The sequence below is a fragment of the Dipteris shenzhenensis genome, chromosome 7 (assembly GCF_047967505.1).
Source record: "Dipteris shenzhenensis isolate YYH24624 ecotype China chromosome 7, Dip_SZ_1.0, whole genome shotgun sequence".
Lineage (NCBI taxonomy): Eukaryota > Viridiplantae > Streptophyta > Polypodiopsida > Gleicheniales > Dipteridaceae > Dipteris > Dipteris shenzhenensis.
The window spans coordinates 60,201,044-60,219,949 of NC_141602.1; the positions used below are offsets into that span (position 1 = coordinate 60,201,044).

The 18,906-nt window shown below is 46.2% G+C and overlaps 1 protein-coding gene across 1 annotated transcript in view; it reads left to right on the forward strand.

Annotated features, from left to right (window-relative positions):
• The first annotated feature begins 3,902 nt into the window (after positions 1–3,902).
• The window catches only part of LOC147900599 (pre-mRNA cleavage factor Im 25 kDa subunit 2-like), a 49,327-nt gene continuing 34,323 nt past the window's right edge, over positions 3,903–18,906 (forward strand). Inside the window, exons 1-6 of the mRNA XM_087377013.1 lie at positions 3,903–4,293; positions 4,405–4,450; positions 4,603–4,696; positions 4,792–4,865; positions 12,742–12,828; positions 13,019–13,129. Coding sequence (XP_087233139.1) covers positions 4,169–4,293; positions 4,405–4,450; positions 4,603–4,696; positions 4,792–4,865; positions 12,742–12,828; positions 13,019–13,129 — 537 coding nt within the window. The 5' untranslated portion in view covers positions 3,903–4,168. The remainder of the gene's footprint in view (positions 4,294–4,404; positions 4,451–4,602; positions 4,697–4,791; positions 4,866–12,741; positions 12,829–13,018; positions 13,130–18,906) is intronic.

Below are 18,906 nucleotides of genomic sequence, written 5' to 3' on the forward strand. Positions count from 1 at the left end.
GTTCAAGCAAGAAAGGAAAGCTAGGTGTGAAAAATGCAGATTCAACTTACCCGATGTGCAAAGATTGCAGGTTCATCTTCCGATGCACAATAACGTCATCTTTCAAGATGATGATGATTTGCAAAATGTTGTAGGCAGGGAACAAAATCAAAAGACCACCCTCACAGAATGGTTCACTTATAATCAGTTGCAATATGACGCAAGCAACTTGCTGTAAGGTGACTTGCCAGACAAGTTGGTTTGGAACAAAACCAGTAAGCGGTGGACTAGAAGACAAAAGGGGAATACCATAGGTCGGATGTACAATATTTCCCCCTCAGCTGGTGAGCTCTACTTCATGCGTATGCTTCTTAATGTGTGCACGGGATGCAAGTCCTTTGATGACCTACGTACTTTTGACAGCCAAGTGTACCCTACTTTCAAGGCAGCATGCATAGCACAGGGATTGTTGGAGAGTGATGATGAATGGTTTGTGTGTATGCAAGAGGCTGTGTTTTATCAAAATAGTGCACAACTGAGACACCTATTTGTCACAATATTGGTTTTTTGTGAGCCAACATCTCCTCGACTTTTGTGGGAAAAATTTTCCCTTGAGCTTTCGGATGATTTTTTTAATATATTGGAATCAAGTATGGGGAATTTAATTGGTCGTCGTGAACTAGCAATAAAGAAGGCTGTATTGCACTTGGAGCACATTCTTCAACAACATGGGCGAAGGTTGGCTGAGTTTGATGGAATGCCTCTTGTAGATAGAACATCTTTGTCAGAAGCTGGAAATGGCTTATTGCAAGAAGAAAGAATGTTTGATTGTGTGAAAGAAGCACAGACTGCCCAGCAAATGGAAATGTCCTTGAATCATTGTCAACGTGCTGCATTCGATCAGATTTTGGCAAGGGTCTATGGAGATGGTGGTGAGGTCTTTTTTCTCGATGGTATAGGAGGGTCTGGAAAGACCTTTCTCTACAATTGCTTGCTCTCTCGATTGCGTGGGAAGGGGCTCATCGCTTTGGCATGTGCATCTTCTGGGATTGCTGCATTGCTACTAGCCAATGGACGCACGGCACACTCACGATTCAAGATACCGTTGGAGCTGGATGGTACTAGCAGTTGCAATATTAAGGTTAATAGTCAACTCGCAGATGTTTTGAAGATGGCTAGGCTGATAATATGGGATGAGGCACCCATGACTCACCGGTTTGCTTTCGAGGCACTAAACAGAACTTTGCAAGATATCATGTCCAATGAGCAACTTTTTGGTGGGAAGGTGGTATTGTTGGGGGGGGATTTTAGGCAAGTCTTACCAGTTCTTCCAAAGGCAGGACGAGAGGACATTGTTAATGCTACCTTATGCCACTCAAGGATTTGGGGTCGCACTACAGTATTGAAGTTGACGCAGAATATGCGGGTCCTTCGGAATGGTGATAATTGTGCTGAGCAAGAGTTCATGCAATGGGTTCTGGACATTGGCAATGGGATAAATAGATGTACAAAAGAAGATACTATTGTGATTCCATCACATATGCTTTTAGAGACAAAGTCCATGGAAGGCCTCATTGGATGGGTGTATCGAGGGCTTGCAACTATTTTGGACTGTGCACCATACTTTCGAGAGCGCGCTATTCTTGCACCTCGAAACATCGAGGTTGATGCAATTAATGCTATGGCATTGAAGGCAATGCCCGGTGAGGAAAGGGAGTACCTAAGTGCAGACTCAGTGGACAACTTAGGGGGAGATTCCTTTTTGTTTGCAGTCGAGTATTTGAACAGTCTTGATCTTGGTGGTGGATATCCCCCGCATCGGTTGGTTTTGAAAAGAAATGCTTCTATAATTTTGTTGCATAATTTGAATCCTCGCCAGGGTTTGTGCAATGGGACACGGTTGATATGCAAAGAGTTTCACACAAAAGTGTTAGAAGTTGAAATCATTACTGGTAACAATGCTGGTGATAGAACGTTTATTCCAAGGATAACATTCATTCCGACCAACCTTAAACTTCCATTCGACATGAGGAGATGGCAATTTCCTATCCGATTGGCATTTGGCATGACAATCAATAAGTCATAGGGCCAAACATTGTCAGTTTTGGGGCTGTACTTGGCGACACCGGTATTCAGTCATGGCCAATTATATGTGGCATTTTCACGTATCCGAGCATCAAATGCTGTTAAGGTTTTCATTTCGCAGAGTGCATCTGATGCCAGGGGTGAGGAGATGGATAATACTTCTACCACAAATGTTGTGTACAAGGAAGTTTTGCAATTGGCAACAGCAAGAGCCTAGGAGTATGACATTGCTCCTTCAAGCCCTCCTCAGACTTTCTTGGGTGGAAAATCTTCATTTCGGTAATCTTTGTATAGCTTTTTTTAAGTTCTTTCAATATTCCAACTATCATAGGTCTCTGGGAATGTTGGCTATTTATACAAAGATGAAGTGAGACGTAATATTTCATGACTTTGTCCTTGATAATGTTTGGATTTCATTTTTCATTTGAGTTATGGGTTTGCAATACACTACAGGCTATTTTCTCTTCAAAGCCTATTGTTTTTTTCCAGTATATGTAGATTGACACGTGCATTCTTTTTTTGCAATGTGATAGGATGTCTAGGCAGTTCACGTTTATCACCGAAACAAGAGCACAGGTGCAAGGTACATAGTTGCTTGACAACCACATTTTATGTTGACACGTTTAATAGTATAGTCACTCACTTTTTAGAAAATTGTAGATCCTGCGGGTTGGGAATCTCTGGAGAGCGCGCAACTGTTGTTGGATTTGCTTGAGCTGGAGAGCTACCTTGGGTAAGAACTGTGTACATTGTTTAATGCTTTATTTTTGTTAAAACAAAAGTTTTTTTGGATTATATTTGAGTGGGAAAACATGCTATTGTTTGTCTTTTAGGACTGTTCCCGATTCAAGGTTTCTAATGAATCTCCACGTCACAATCCTTTGGATGGACGAGTCCATTTGGGATATTACACTGTCCTGGCTTGCCGGCTTCATAGGGATGATGAACCACAGACCATCACTGTTCGCTGGCTGGGATACTATGAATGTGTGTGGACACGAATGTTCTATCGAGGGCAAAATGGGGACTACACGTATACCTTTGTCAGTGTTGTTGACAGCCCTTTGCGTCTGAGTAAGTACTCTAAAGAATGAGTTGAGTTTTACCAACATACATGTATAAAAGTTTTATGGCTCAATAATTATAGTTCCTAAATTATATTTCTATGTGATGCTGGTCCAGATACGATTGTTGGTACTCCGTTGTATGTTCGTAGCCGCGGTGGACGCGGCGGACGTGGTGGACGTACATTGAATGGCCGTCGCAGGCTTTTCCCTGCAGTACATGGCCGCAGACTTTTCCCTTAGGGATGTTTGTGTGTGTATTGTAGATTTTGTATGTTCAGTTATGACTTTATTTGCGGCTGTGTATTTGGATATATCAATCAGTTCTTTGATGTAGCTATTGCATGTTCAGACATGTGACTGCACTTTTGGATGTGATATTTTGAAGTACTATGTCATACATATTTTTTTTTGGACATGGCGGATGTGGAGTACATGGCTGATGCAAGCTTTTCCCTATAGTACATGGCCGCAGACTTTTCCCTTTAGGGATGTTTGTGTGTCTATTGTAGATTTTGTATGTTCAGTTATGACGTTGTATGCGGATGTGTATTTGGGCATATCAATGAGTTCTCTGGTTTTACTTTCGGATGTAATATTTTGAAGTACTATGTCATAGACTTTTTTTTGGTTAGAATATGTTGCTGGTTTCAGACATTTTAGCATCTTGAGACCCGGCGGAGCGGGTCGCTAGCTTGTCATAGACGGGTCAGGTTACTCGTGCGAAATAAACGGCCCAAAAACCCAACACGTCAACCGCGCCCAGCTTTGACAGTTGGAAGGGCCACGTGTCAGCCTTTCCGGGGAGGAATCTGGCCGGGAGCCGAATCCGGCCGGATTCCTTCTCACTCTTTCAAGCTCTAGGGCTCTAAGGTCTGCAGCAAAACGAACTCGGTTTGGATCTGTCAAAGCTAGCTGTGAGAGGAGCTTGTACGCTCAAGCAGGAAAGGAAAGCTAGGTGTCAAAAATGCAGATTCAACTTACCCATTAAGAATCCGCGCTGTAAAAAGCTTCCTGGAGTTTTGGCTCGTCAAAGTACGATGTCAATGCTCTCGGGCCCCGTTGTGAATGTGTACGCACTCGCCAACTACAGCTTCGGCACCAAGGATGTCAAGATGGAAAAGGATACTTCTGTGGCTGACCGCCTTGCCAGAATGAAACAAAAGTGCACACTCCTCTCTTATGCTCTCGCTACGTTCATCTTCGAATTTGTGTAGAGATGTCGCTTGTATTAGCTAGTTTGGAACATGACGTGGTGTTCGTTTTGTGTTCACAGTTATATGAAGGAAGGAATGCGAAAGTGCGTGGAAGGGATTCTTCTGGTCAATAGCGCTTCAGATCTCTGCCTGACTCTAAGAATGCTGATGACACCCAAAATTTAAATGTGTGAAAGACCACGAGTGAAGGAAAGTCACTAGGGGAGTTTGTCAAAATTCGACGATTGTTTGCAATATCAATGATTTATTGGCTGCAGGTACAGGAGCATAATCATCCACATGTACTTATGCTACAAATTGGAAATACATTCTGTAAGCTGCCTGGTGGACGCTTGAAGCCTGGTGAAGATGGTTAGTGTAACTGTTCTCTGCTGCTAGCATGCAGTAATTTTATTTGGTTTGCTAATGTCCAGCATTTGATCCGGTGTCATGATTTTGCTTCACAGAGATCGAGGGTTTGAAACGAAAATTGACAAGCAAGTTAGCACCTGCTGCAGCCCCTGTTCAGCCAGATTGGCAGGTTAGCGGTAAACCACCTTGCTGGTACATGTTGGTGTGCAGCGGTTACCTTGAAATGGATCGATACTTGGAACATCCATTCCCATGAGAGTAAACTGACACAAGATCTCAGAAGTAAAGATACAGAGAGAGGGGGGTTGCTTGTGAAAGTGCAGACTGCAGTCACTCAAAATCTGAGATTCCTGATCTCACAAGGGTGAGAGGATCTCTCTCCTTCCGCTTGCACGCTCTTTCCTACCGCTAGAAGCTGTCAAGACTTTAAAAACTAAAATTGGCATGGCCACAACTAGGACTTTCCATTCACTCTCGGGTGGGACAGATGGTTAGACAGACTCTTCCTTATCAAGCAGTTCATTAGGGGGTTGGACTCTAACATTCGATTCCCAGTCCATAATTTCGTCCCGCTCACTTACGAGCGTGAGCTTACCTTGGCTTAGAATCAGGGAATGATGCTGAACGGGAGCAGGTCCAATCATGAGCCAAAGCCCCGCAACAATCCATAAAACCCAGCGGGTAAAGGCCCTCAGTCAAAGGACAATAGCCTTCAAAAGAAACAGCAATTAGCTGGTCAGGAAAAGGAGTCTAAGCCCAAGATGACTCCAGATGAAAAAGCTAAGGTGGGCATTACGGGAGGATACTTACAGCCTGATGAACAGAAGCGGTACCATGTAGAGCGCCGTTGTTTCCATTGCTACCACATCGCTAAGCATGGAAAGAAAGATTGCCCCAAATGGTTGGCCGAGAAGGCTGCGAAAGTGCCAACTTCTACCATCGCCACTGCTTTGGCGCTCCCAGCTCCGCCTACCACAAATACAAACGCAGTTCTACTTGCTTTGAACACCGTCCCCTCGATGGTCTTTGAAGGGAAGGAGGAGGGCATGCTCGACGAGCAAAATAAAGCCTTCATCAGAGCCTATGGCATGGCTAAAGGACAACGATTTGTTGTCTTATTTGACATGGGGAGTTTAGAAGACGCTATCTCCCCTCAACTCGCCAAAAAGATGGGGTGCACTCTAGTGCCTCATGAGCTTGTGGTGGATGGATTCACACCCGGGCTACGCATTTAGATTACACACAAGGCCAAAAAAGTATTTTTCTTAGTTCAGAAGGCCTCTTTCGAGCGTGACTTCATACTCACACTCTTTTAGGTTGCGACATGATATTGGGTATCCAGTGGTTCTGAGAGTATTTACCTGTGCCGGATTGGCGGCATGATTCCCTCACCATTGTAGAAGGACTACCTGAGCCAGCCATCATCCACGTGACAGAAGCATTCCTGGAATCCCACTGATCTGCCATATCCAAGCAGCTCGTGTTGTTCGCAAAGGCGCCACATGGACATTGGTGTATGTCTGCTGTCAGCTCAATTGTGTGTAGCCAGCTCCTCCTTTTGGGTAGGCCATGGCTGATCTAATCCAGGAGCTCCAAGATATTATGCTCCGGGATGATCTTCCACCATAGCTTCGGCCTCATAGACTCGAGGACCATCGGATTGAATTATTCACAGACTCAACGCCTCCCAGTAAGTTCCCTTACGGATTATTCAAAACTATGCGATTGGACGATTGTCATGGACCATTACCAACGGACATGGATTCCAAATTCACCTCATAGTTATGGAGGGCAAGTCAGTCTTTGTTCACTAGTACCCACTGGAGAACAAGAGGTTAGTGCTTCCATCTTAGGGTTCTAGGTAGGTCTAGGTCTCAGCCTAGGTTAGGAGCCCGAAAGGGCCTACTCAGGGCTGAGCCAATAAGCTCCCATCAAGGGAGAATGGGCTGGGGGAAGGGCAGCCTTTATGGGCTGCCCTGTGCCCCTCCCTAGGCTCCTTTTATGGGGCAAAGGGCCCAACCAGCCAGCCCAAACCACCTGACCAGCCGGTCGGCCAGTTTGGGGCTGGTTGGCTCACCCCACAGCCCCCATATAAAGGGGAGGCTGCAGCCCTCATTCCTCACTCAGCTCTAGCCTTCTACACAACTCTACCAGTCCTTGAGTGCAGCCTGGTGCACCTCTAGAGATCCCCTGCACAGCAGCAAGAGTTAGCAATGCAGATCATGTTGGAATGGTCACCTCCCCATCTGTAAGCCCTATATGAGGAGAGCATTGGGGGGGTGAACCTAGGCAGAAAAGATAAGGGAGGGGGCTGCCACATGGGCAGCACCTCACAGGGAAAGGACAGCCATAAGGGGCTGCCACATGGGCAGCACATGAGCGTCGTGGGCAGCACAGCAGCCTGTCAAAGGTGCCTCGAAGGCTGTCTGTACGGGCTGAAACCGGCCCCGAATAGTGGCGGACAGGTGGCGCAACTGTACGGCTGCAGTATGGCTACATGGCGGGGGTCTGTGGGCAGGTATGAAGCCTGCAAGAGGGCCATCTAGCAGCATCCCAAAAGGGCCTGGCTAGGGCCCTTATATAAGGCTGGTTGGACCAGCCAACCAGGTCGGCTAGCAAGCAGACTGGTCGGTCAGTCTCGTCGGCCAGGATGAGGCTGGCTGGTTGGTCCATTCAAGGGGGCCTTGTGCCCTATAAAAGGAGGGCTTCCATGCCCTCATTCTACATCATCTGGAGCAGCTTTTGAGGAGAAAGAAGCAGCACCAGCAGCAACAGTTGGGCCTCATCCTGGAGGCGAACTTGACTGAAGACCTGCAAACTTAGATCACTCAGAGGGCTGCCCAAGTAGGCTGGTTTCCAGACAGCAAGGTGGAGAGGATCACTCTAGACAGAGAGTCTACATTTGCTCGAGGTGGAGCACGCAGGCTCAGAGATCTAGAAGTGTTTGACATCTAGTAGGAGAACCTTTTGGTATTGTATTCTGTCCTACTTTGTGGATGGACGGAAATATAAAGAGTTGCTTCTATATTTGTTTCTGAGCATTGTCTATTTACTGGCTTGCACATCTTTGCACATAAGTTAAGAAGTTTGTGATTCCACACCCCACACGCACACTGTGTGAGCTCCTGGGCAATACTATCAGTCTTCCGCTGTGCGTACCCTCTGTTGGGTAAGTTTTAACAGATCAGCCTCTAAGGGAGGATTACACGCGACATGAGAGCCAGGGTTTTGAACCAGCAAATGGAAGAAGGTTTGGTGTCTATTTCAGCAGCTCTTTTAAAGTTTCTTTTACAGTTTTCTCAGCTCACTCTCAGCTCTTATCACTCACCTCTCAGTTCATATGCCAGCTCTTTTGTAGCTTCCATTACTCTTAGATTTCTCGTACCTAGTCTACTCCTAGTCCTCCCTAACCCCGAGTTGGGCTAAACCCCCAACCCAACCTGGGGGTTAGGTTAAGCCAAGGGGTTCATCATACAACCAACTATGGATTGGCCTACCCTCTCCTCCAAGCCCCCCTCAACTCCCTCAACTCCTTCAAAATCCATCAGGACTCGGTACTCTACAGTTGCAGCCATGACACCCTCTCCATATGCACGGAATTACTAACAAGAAGGCTCAAAACGACCCATCCTCGGGCAATAGGATCAGATTTTTTATCTGCAGCAGGCAGTGAGAGAGCTATGATTGGAGCTGGTAGAAGTAAAGGCCCGACTTCACATCCTGGAAGGGCCTAGTAAGCAAGCAGTAATTGATGAGGCTGTAAAATCTTGTAAGGATTCCCCTCCTACCCTGCAGCTAGTCTCTACAGTCAAAGATCTTGTTCACACTAAAGTACAAACTGCTAAGAAGGAAGTGATTGTGGAAGTGGACAACAAAGAAAGTAAGTTCGATATCCAAGCAGAGATTAAAGAACACGAAGCTAGCTGCTAGATGTGATAATGCGCTGAAGATTAGAATAGGGGGGCTCCCAGAACATTGGTACAAAGAGGAGGACACATATAGTGAAATATTGACAAAGATCAAATCAAGCTTGCCCAACATTGAATGGGTGAATGATGATGAGCAGGATGATGACGACTCCAGGCCAGCTTCTATTTTGCACCATAGAGGTCATGCAATCCTTACATTGAAGTTAAAAGATATGCGGATCAAGCTTCTTCGACAATCTTACAAGCTGAAGGGCACCAAAGTATGGATAGTAGAGGAGCTTACACAAACTCAACTCAAGATTAAGGCAACTGAATTAGCTAAAGTCAGGGCTGCCAGAAAAGATGGAAAATGGGCAGTTTACCGTGAAGGCGTAGCACTAATTAGAGAGTTTAAATCAAAACCAAAAGACTCTCAGTCTTAAACTGATGTATGGCTGTTTACTCTTCCAGAATATCATGTAGGTACTCTAAATAATTGGGGTTGCTTTTTGCACTCCTTGGGAGCTGCCATGTGCCCTCCCTAAAGCAGATGTACTAGAGGGTTTCTTGCTGTCCCATAGACCTTTTGGTCTCCAGTGGACGTTAATAGACTTTCTTTCTTTCTTACACTCACGCAGCTCCGTTGCATGCCCGGGGACAGCATGAGCCTCTTCAATAGCCTTGCATAGTGGTCCACATCTTCCGTGTAAAATGCAACACCAAGTGTCCTCTAGATACATGAGCGGGTCTGTACAAAAGGAATGGAAGTGCTAACTCCCCCCTTGTGCATCAGGTAATTCACCTCTGGCTAGATCTCCAGAGGTAGATCCTCACCTTGAAAGGGAATAAGGAGACTCACATGGAAAGCATTGTGAATCTTCCAATGGTCAAGTAACTGTAAGCGAAATGCTCCATCATTAATCTGCTGAGTTACCTTGAAAGGCCCATAGTACCTCATACTCAGCTTATGGAATAGCCGAGTACGACCCCGTGTACTTTTCAGCCTTGCTTTCTGAAAACGCAGCAAGAAATAATCACCTTCCTTGATGACAATGTCACGCCTGTGCTTGTCTGTTGCCTTTTGTTGCTTCTCTTGTGACTTATGCAATGCTTGTTTCACCTTCTGATAAGCTATGTCCAAGCTCTCCACATACTTATCACCCTCAAAAATTTTATCTTTTGTTTGCAAGATGGATGGAATCTTACGTCGGCCTTCCGCTATCTCAAATGGAGCTTTACTTGTGGAAGAATGTACCATGTTAATGTGTGCATACTCCACCAATGGTAAAAACTTCTCCCACTGTGACTGGTGCTTCGAAACATAGTGTTTGAAACCTACCCACATGTTTGGAGCGGTGTTTTGCATGAGCATAGTGGTCCACCACCACTGAAGTGCATTCCCCTTTAGAAACTTGTAGCCCGGCATATTTTGGATGACTCTGTGAAGTTCCCTTCTGCATCAAACTGCTGCAAAAAGGTCAAGGTCTTAAGTTTATCGTGCACCCTGCTAAATGTCTCAAATTTTACTGCTGCACCAGCCTCTTTAAAGTCTTTCATCCTCCCTTGAGGTGCCAAATTATCGTATACAGGTGCCTAGGCAAAAGGGACAGCAGCACTCACTCAATCTCCCACACTACCAGCATTGGCAAAAGCTGTATTATCGGACCAGCACCCATATTTTGCATATTTCCCAAACCAAGGTTACCTGCTGCTGCATTAGGCATGTTTGCATCCCTGGGGCTGCCCCAACATTTGCATACATCATATTCTGTCCCATGGGCTGTAAACTAGGCTGAAATCCAACTGTTTGACTAGCAGGCATACCCAGAAATTGGGCTTGTGGGCTGACCATGGCCTGAAACATTGAACCACCACCAAAATAACCTGGTTGCACCGAGTGTGCCATAACTCCTTGCTGTCCGGAAACTATGGACTGAAAATTATTACCTTGAGTTGGCCCTGGAATAACATTAGGCTGCTGCAGACCATAGAGGTTTTGAGAGGGCTGATCTTGAAAGCTGACATGTGGTCTCTTGTTAGCTTCATCATCCCTATCCCCATCATCGGGCTTCCTTCTCTCTTCAGCTGCACATCAGAATTCAGCATCTTCTAGAAGGATCCTGTGTGAACTGCGTGAAAGCACTCATGAAACTCTGCATCTATGTCCTGAATAAATCCACATCCTCCTCATCAGTCCGATCATCCTAATGCTCAGCAACATGCTGGGGCTCCTCTCTTGCACCCTGATCATCATCATGAGACTGAGACATCCGCTCTTCCTCTTCCTCTCCAGTAAGACTCAGAGATCTCTCCCTGTGAGACATATTTACTGAATAGTATGCTGTGTTCTTCGCCTAGTCTATTGGACTTGCACCAAGCCAACCACAGGCTCCCCTCTTGAAGAAGTTAGGTGGATCCCGGCAATGGAACCATTGAAACCAGCCTTAACAACTTAAAGGGTGGTAGGATCCACTTAATAACAACATACATAGTAAATTGACAAATAATTATGCACCACAGATCAAATCACAAGGGAGCTAGAGCGCTCCTACTTAGATACAAGGACACCGATTGGCCCCAAATGTTGGCGTCCCTTGCGGTATTTATTTAACATTCATTTGAAGCCAAGTGGCTGATTGAAAAGGTCTCTGGGAAGCTGCACCATAGGCAAACCAACGCCCGCAGACTCCGCGTCCAATGCACCCTGTAATTCCTTGCTCAACTCCAAATGGTGAATTGGCATCCAATTACTAGACAAACTTGTGTCCTCAGCCAACCAAAGCATGGAATGGAGACCCCAAAAGCATCCACTGCTTGTGCCACACCTACAATTGCACAACCAAGTGCCCAACCAGCCAGACATGGCTGAACAGCCAAACTCGGGTGCAATGAATCAACAAAGTACTTCCAAACAGGTTGCCTCAATCTATAGCCTCTCTGTCCATTGCCCAACATCATAAATCAACCTTTCTTTGCGAGGAAAGAAACCCAAACGCAATAACTAGCCAGCAACCAATTAGGGAACGACAAAAGCAGGCAAAAAGCAAGCCTTCTTCTACCCAGTATCCACAAAAGATAGGTCACCGGGGCTGAAAAACCCTAAATCCTGCAGAGAAAAGCTGATTCTGCTCTGGCACAGCCCCAAAAGCAGCCTAGAAGAGAACACTCACGCCTGGAAAGTTACCAAAATGAGCAGCAACACCCAGAAGCTCCCCATAATCAAATCGCAAGTTCCCTGTTGAGCCTGGACAGCCTGGAAAGGAAATCACAATATTCAAGAACAGCCTCGATAGGTTGCAATCACCTGGAACAGCCCTGGAACAAGTCATAGTTGCCTGGAACAGCCCGGAAGACGTGGAGATCAAATCACAATCCGAAGAAGACACTCTGGCAGAAATCACAATCTGCAACAAGCTCCTAGATCAAGTGCGATTTCTTTTGGCAGGCTCTGGATGCACTAGAACTGGCCCTGGCTGATGGCGATTTCCCCTAGCAGGCTCTGGATGCTCTTGGTAGATGGCGATTTGGCTCTGGCAGCACCTGGCAGGCTCTGGCAGCTCGCAACTAATGATGTGGCTCCTTTGGAATTGATTTTGGCCTTCTGTCCCAAAAAATAGGGCTCTCTGCTCTTTTTGGAGTCTTGTGCTAAAGTTAGAAAATTTTAATTGCACCACTCTTTTGGCCCCCTGTTGCACACTTTGGCCCTAGGAATTAATTGCCTAGTAACTCACAATTCCCAAGGGCCCACTAGGGAATTTTAATTCCCCAAGTCCCGCACACATGGCCGGACCCTCGCGCCCTAGAGGCTCCAAGCAGTCACGCGCAAATTACGGGAGTCTGAAATCAAAAGTCCCATAATTTCACGTCCTTATTTTGTAAAGACACCATTCTATGATGGGAAAAATAGGAGGATACTCTTTATAAACATATTGATTATTGCAGTCCAGTACCTCATGTTATTCACAGATAACTGACAGAGTGAACCACAGTGTATCCTCTTCAATGAGCAATTATCTTTTCGTAAATTCAGAATTGAAGCATCTACCTGCCTTAGCTTGTATGTGCAAGGTTTGAATGTTAAAGCTACAATTAGAGCTGGAAATACTGTTGCAAGCCTCACCTTTATTATTACTGCAGATTGGAGAGTGTGTTGCAGTTTGGTGGAGGCCGAATTTTGAGACACTAATGTACCCATACTGTCCTCCTCATATAACTAAGCCAAAGGTAAGCAAGACTTTACTTGGCCTTTTAGAGTAGGATTGCGTTCAAAGCCTGACAATTCAAATAAATTCAAAGACTTTATCAAGGGATTGCATATGCTTTTCTTCAACAAGATAGTTGTGTTTGCTTCTTTTCTCAAGGGGTTTGCTTTCGGAAGATTGCTAACCACCTAATATCTGATTTTATATTGTAGGAATGCAAAAAGATGTTCGTGGTGCACCTACCAGAGCGACAACACTTTGCTGTGCCAAAGAACTATAAATTGTTGGCAGTTCCACTGTTTGAACTGTATGATAATGTTCCGGTAGGTCTCAAAAAGATCAATTTCTTTGAATATATGCTTGCAATTTTTTTTTCAATACGTGATTTGGCTGTGCTCTTTACTAGCCATGCTTGCATCTACATGATGTTACCCACACATTTATGTAGACGTGCTTATCTCTGCATATTTTACCAAAATACAGAACATTGTTGTGCTGTTTCTTTTGATTCCCAAGCCTCACTCTTGCTATATGCTTAAAAAACAGAAAGGAAGGAAAATATTATTGAGGTCCTATCTTGCAGGTCTGAAACTGTGAACATACCGTTGAATGTTTGCTCACAATCCGTGAAAGAACTTCATGGTCTTGTCACGTTCGTCTTCCTGTAGTTGAATGGCAACTTGAGTGAACCGGTTGGTGTAACTTTTGATTGACTTTGTGGATGTTTTGGTAAGTTCGCCACTCATACTGTGGCTGTTTGTGCTCTGCATCGTAATAATCGTGGAACCGCTTATGCCACCAGGAAACTGCCTCTCCTATGAGGTGCATTGATGCGAAAATACAATTCTCGTTGTCCGCTATTGTTAGAACTGAAAATTAACTTTCAAATCAATTGAGCTAGAGGGGTCTATTTTACAATCATACCATATTCTCAGGAAATGACGATATTGCGGGCTGATGGACCTTTCTGATTGCCTCGCATCCTTTTGGTGTAGGCCATCTCATGGGCTATCCATAGATGCCACTTATACCTTGGTATGTGCCTTGTAGGCCTAGTTATAGTCAGTTAGGACTATTGGTATAGTTAGTTTATATACCATCTAGGTCAGTTAAGACACTTAGTCCATCTAGCCCTAGGGTTTTGTTATATTGGCTCACCCTTGAGCCTCCACACTTCAGTTTTGCAGCAATCTATTACAACATCTCGTTTTTCTCCTTCTTGCTTACATTTTTGAGCTTCCATTGCTTCCTACACCCAATAGTGGTATTAGAGCAGTTCGGGATGTTAGATTCTCACTGTGCCCACCTGTGAGCCCCCGATTTGAGGGGACAAGGGGCAGTGAGAGGTAGGAGGGCTGGGAGAGAGACTCAGGCTAGAACCGGAGGGAGGATGTTCTTGCAAGGGCACAATCCTCCAGTCGTGGAAGTTGATTCCCTAGAGCTTCTGAATCAGGGTCGTCCTTCAGCAAGGTCCCTACCTTCAGGCTCCCACACCTGTGAGCCTCGTACTTGGGCTCTGATACCATGTTAGAAATTACCCAACAGAGGGTACCCACAGCGGAAGACTTATAGTAATGCCCAGGAGCTCACACAGTGTGCGTGTGGGGTGTGGAATCACAAACTTCTTACTTATGTGCATTCAATAGATGTGCAGACTCATCAATAGACAATGAACCAGCCAGATATAGAAGACACTAAAACTTATATATTTCCGTCCAAAAATATGGACACAATACAAAAGAGATAGATCCAGAGTCCCACCAATGGTGTGGTCCTCTGATCTAACAAGGTCCTTCTCCTATCTGCCGGCTATCTCTAGACTCGAGCCCGCGTGCTCCACCTCGAGTGTCTGTAGACTTTCCGTCCAGTGTGTTCTTCTCCACCTTACTGCGTGTGAATCAGCCGGGCAGCCCCTGCCAAGCTTTGTTTGCAGCACATAGGTCCCCTTGGTCCTCCTGAATGTAGGCCCCAAGATAACTGTTCCACTGCTCCAACCTGCTTGTGAATGGCTGCTCCAGAAGATGATGATCTCAGCACCTTGCTGCCCTAGAAGACAGCCAAGGTCCAGCCCCTTCCTGGCTAAGTCTGCAGCCCTTCAAGCACCCTCTCACCTCCTGGATATAGGTCCAAAGGGTGGCTTCCTGCTGCTCCTTTCTGCCTCCTGGATTGCTGGCTGCTTGATATAAAATGAGGCCTGAGACCTCTGCTTTTATAGGCCCCAAGGGGCTCAAAACTGACCGACTTTGTCTGTCCATCAAGCGACCCCACAGCTCTCCATTTATGGGGCTGTGGGCTGCCCTTTTGGGGCTGTGTGCTGGCCGACTTTGATTGGCCAGCCGACCAGCCTGCTAGCCCTATATAAAGGGCAGGGTACTGCCTTATTTGCTTATGCAGGAGGCACTCCACTGGCCAGCCCATAACCAGGCCTGTCTGGCTGGCTATACCCAGTCCAATCAGCCTATCTACACAGGCTGACCCTGCTGCTGCACACCTGCCTTCATTGTGCCATATTCTGAGCATGTTGCAGGCCATGTGCCTGCCCACAAACCTCGCTCAATAGCTCTCCATGTAGGGCTTCTGTACCTCGGGATACCCCGCCAACCATGAATGCTCCAGATCTGTCCCAGATACACACATCCAGGTAATCTCTCTTTGGGCACATCCTGCCCTAGGTCTCCCTCCCCCACGCACTCCTCATTTGGGGGCTTACAGATGGGGAGGTGACCTTTCCAACAGGTACCGACCCTGCTGGTCGGTCATTGGAAGGGGCCTGGGTAGAGCCTATAAAAGGCCCACTTCTCGATTCAGCCCAGCATCCAGTGAGAAACTGAAAGCCCCTCTCCAAGGCTGTGTTCGGCACTCAGATATGGGGCAGTTTGTGTGAGAGAGAGTCCATCAGTTTTCTCCAGCACTCTGCTGTGTTTTGTACTGCTCCCTTGGAGCTATTTTCTGCCCACCATCCGGTGGATGAATATACTCTCTCTCTCTCCATCTACATTTATTTCTGAGTGTATGTTACTTGCATATGTGATCATCTATCTGAGTTGAGTGTGTAAGAGTTGGAGAGATCTTGGGTGGAGGTTTGAGTGATTCATTCCCTCGTATTTTCTAACATGGTATCAGAGCCATAGCCTCTCAACTCTTCTTCATCAAAGCACTCTTTGAAGGAAGGAGTCCCTTGGTAGAAAGGCGATTTTGTTTTCAGCTCAGGCTAGCACGGGAGGTCAGTACATCTTTTTTGCTTCAGTTTTTTAGTTTGCTATTCACCGAGATGGATCAGTGTTCAGAAGCCTCTACACCCACTGCTCGTCCTTCCTCCTCCAATCATCTTCCTTCTTCATTCATTCCCAATTTTGGTGAAGCTGGAAAGCTCGATGGGACGAACTATCCAATTTGGAAAGTCAAGATCCAAAGCCATCTGGTGGCACGGAAGCTATGGAAGATAGTGATTGGTACCGAGATGAAGCCGGAGGACATTGTGGACAAAAGAGGTGATGTTTTATTTGAAGCAGATGTGGATGAACTCAGTGCATGGGAGGAGAGGGATGCTCAAGCCTTAGCAATGCTAATTGGCACGACAGCAGATGCTGTGATTCCTCATATCCAGTTGGCAGAGACGTCTTCAGAGGCGTGGGCCATACTGAAGGAGCTGTATGAAACCGATAATATAGCCCGTATCATTACTCTTCAGCATCAACTTTACAATCTTGATATGAATGAGGGTGATAGTGTGCATGACCATTTGACAAAGGTGAAAGTCGTGCGGGACCAGCTCGCAACGGTTGGTCAGAAGGTGGACTCGAGTCAATTGGCGTTGCTCACACTCCACAAGTTGCCATGGAGTTTCAAAAGTTTTGTGACTACGGTCACAGCGGGTCAACGGACTAAGTCAATCACTTTTGAGGAGCTTGGCCCACTCCTGCTTCAGGAGGAGGCTCGAGAGAAACTCTTTACGCAAACCGACGAGAAGGCATCGGTGGCCAAAGATAAGCCTGGAAAAGGCAAGCCAAAGGAGTTCAAGAAGTTAGAGGACGTTGACCGAAAGAAGAAAATGAAGTGCTTTTACTGTGAAAAGCTTGGCCACTCCGCCAAAGAATGCCGAAAGAAGAAGGCAGATTAGAAGCGGAAGAGAGAAGCCAAGAACAAAGAAGAAAGAGCCTAAGAATGATTCTACCAATGTGACAACTGGGCAGTTGTTTTTAATCAGTGAAGGAAAAGAGGGTTGGTATGTTGACAGCGGTGCTCCAAAGCACATGTCTAACAGAAAGACTTGGTTCAAAACCATGGAAAGTACACACCCGGATTCCAAAGTTTCTGTTGGGGATAGCCGGACATGTCCTGTGAAGGGCATTGGTAGCATTCCTTTCATTACGACCGCAGGTGAGGAGAAGGATATCTCTGGAGTACTTTATGTACCCAACCTTTGCAAGAACTTACTGTCTGTAAGTCAAATGGACAAGAAGAACATGTCAGTTCTCTTTGAAGATAGCAAGGTCACCGTGACATCCAAAGCAAATGGACAGATGGTGGCCCAAGGAGTTGAAGAAAATGGACTGTACTGCCTCAGTGCAATGTTGGTTCATGAAGACAACGGAAAGTCCAAGCTTTGGCATGGGCGCTTCGGTCAAGTCAGCTATGGAACCTTGGCTGAAATGTCAAAAGTGAAGATGGTGGATGGACTTCCACCTATTACAAGCAATGATGGTGTCTGTAGGGCTTGTCTAGAAGACAAGTAGCATAGGGACAAGTTCCCACAAGAGGCCTTGTTTCGTGCCAGCAAACCACTTGAGTTGGTTCATGCCGACATTTGTGGCCCAATGTCTACAGCATCGTGGGCAGGATCCAGGTACTCACTTCTCTTTGTGGATGATTTCAGTATAATGACTTGGGTGTATTGTTTGGCTAAAGAGAAGTTCAAGGACTAGAAGGCCAGAGTTGAAAAGGAGACAGGGGAGGATGTCAAGACGTTCCGTACAGACAGGGGGGGAGAATTCACCTCAAATGAGTTCAACACATTTTGTCGCAAGCATGGGATCAAGCGACAACTCATCACAGCACATACTTCTCAGCAAAACGGGGTAGCCGAGAGGAAGCATAGAACCACCACGGAGACAAGGCTTGTTATGCTCCGAGGGAGGAACCTTTCTAAAGCCTATTGGAGTGAAGCTATCAATACAGCCGTACACATTCTCAACAAGACCAAGACGAAGGCCGTCAAGGACAAGACTCCATATGAGGCATTTTATGGTAAGAAGCCCTCTATCACTCATCTTTGCATTTTTGGTTCTACCGCATGGGTGCATGTGCACAAGGAAGACAGGACCAAGCTTGATTCCCGGAGCAGAAAATGTATCTTTGTTGGGTATAGCGAAGAATCCAAGGCCTATCGACTCTTCGACCGAGTAAAGAAGCAGATCCTTATCAGTCGGGATGTTGTCTTCGAGGAAAAGGAACCTGAACCCCAGGAGGAGCCTCAGATTGAGGAGGAGGAGATTGTTCAACCCCCGAACCCACCTCACCTCGGGTTGACCATCCAAGAGGTGGTGAAATCAGAAGCTGATGTTCCACAAGGTACTGAGGAAGAGCAGGCTGTTCCAAAAGCAGTTTCAGTTCCTCCTCCCACTGAGAAGCAGAAGAGGTTTCCCCAATGGTACCTAAGAACATTGGAAGACTCTCGGGTCACTGAAATACCTGAGAGTAGCAGTTTCGGATTGCGTCGGTCCCAACGTCTTCAGAAGACCCCATCCGTGAATTTTGCGTTGGTGGCTCAGCTTAAAGAGCGAAGGACCTTCGAGGAGGCGAAGGACAATCCAGAATGGCAGGCTGCCATGCATGCAGAGATGGATGCTATCCTGAAGAAAAATACCTGGGACTTGGTGGCCAGGCCCCCGCGATGGAAAGTCATCGGCACTAAGTGGGTATACAAACTTAAATACAAATTAGACGGCAGCTTGGATAAGTACAAAGCAAGGTTAGTGGTCAAAGGCTTTGCTCAAACTGAAGGCATGGATTTTGATGAAACTTTTGCTCCCACAGCTCGCATGGTTACTATCCGGACAGTGATTGCCCTTGCTGCCTAATTCCAGTGGCCTATTTTTCA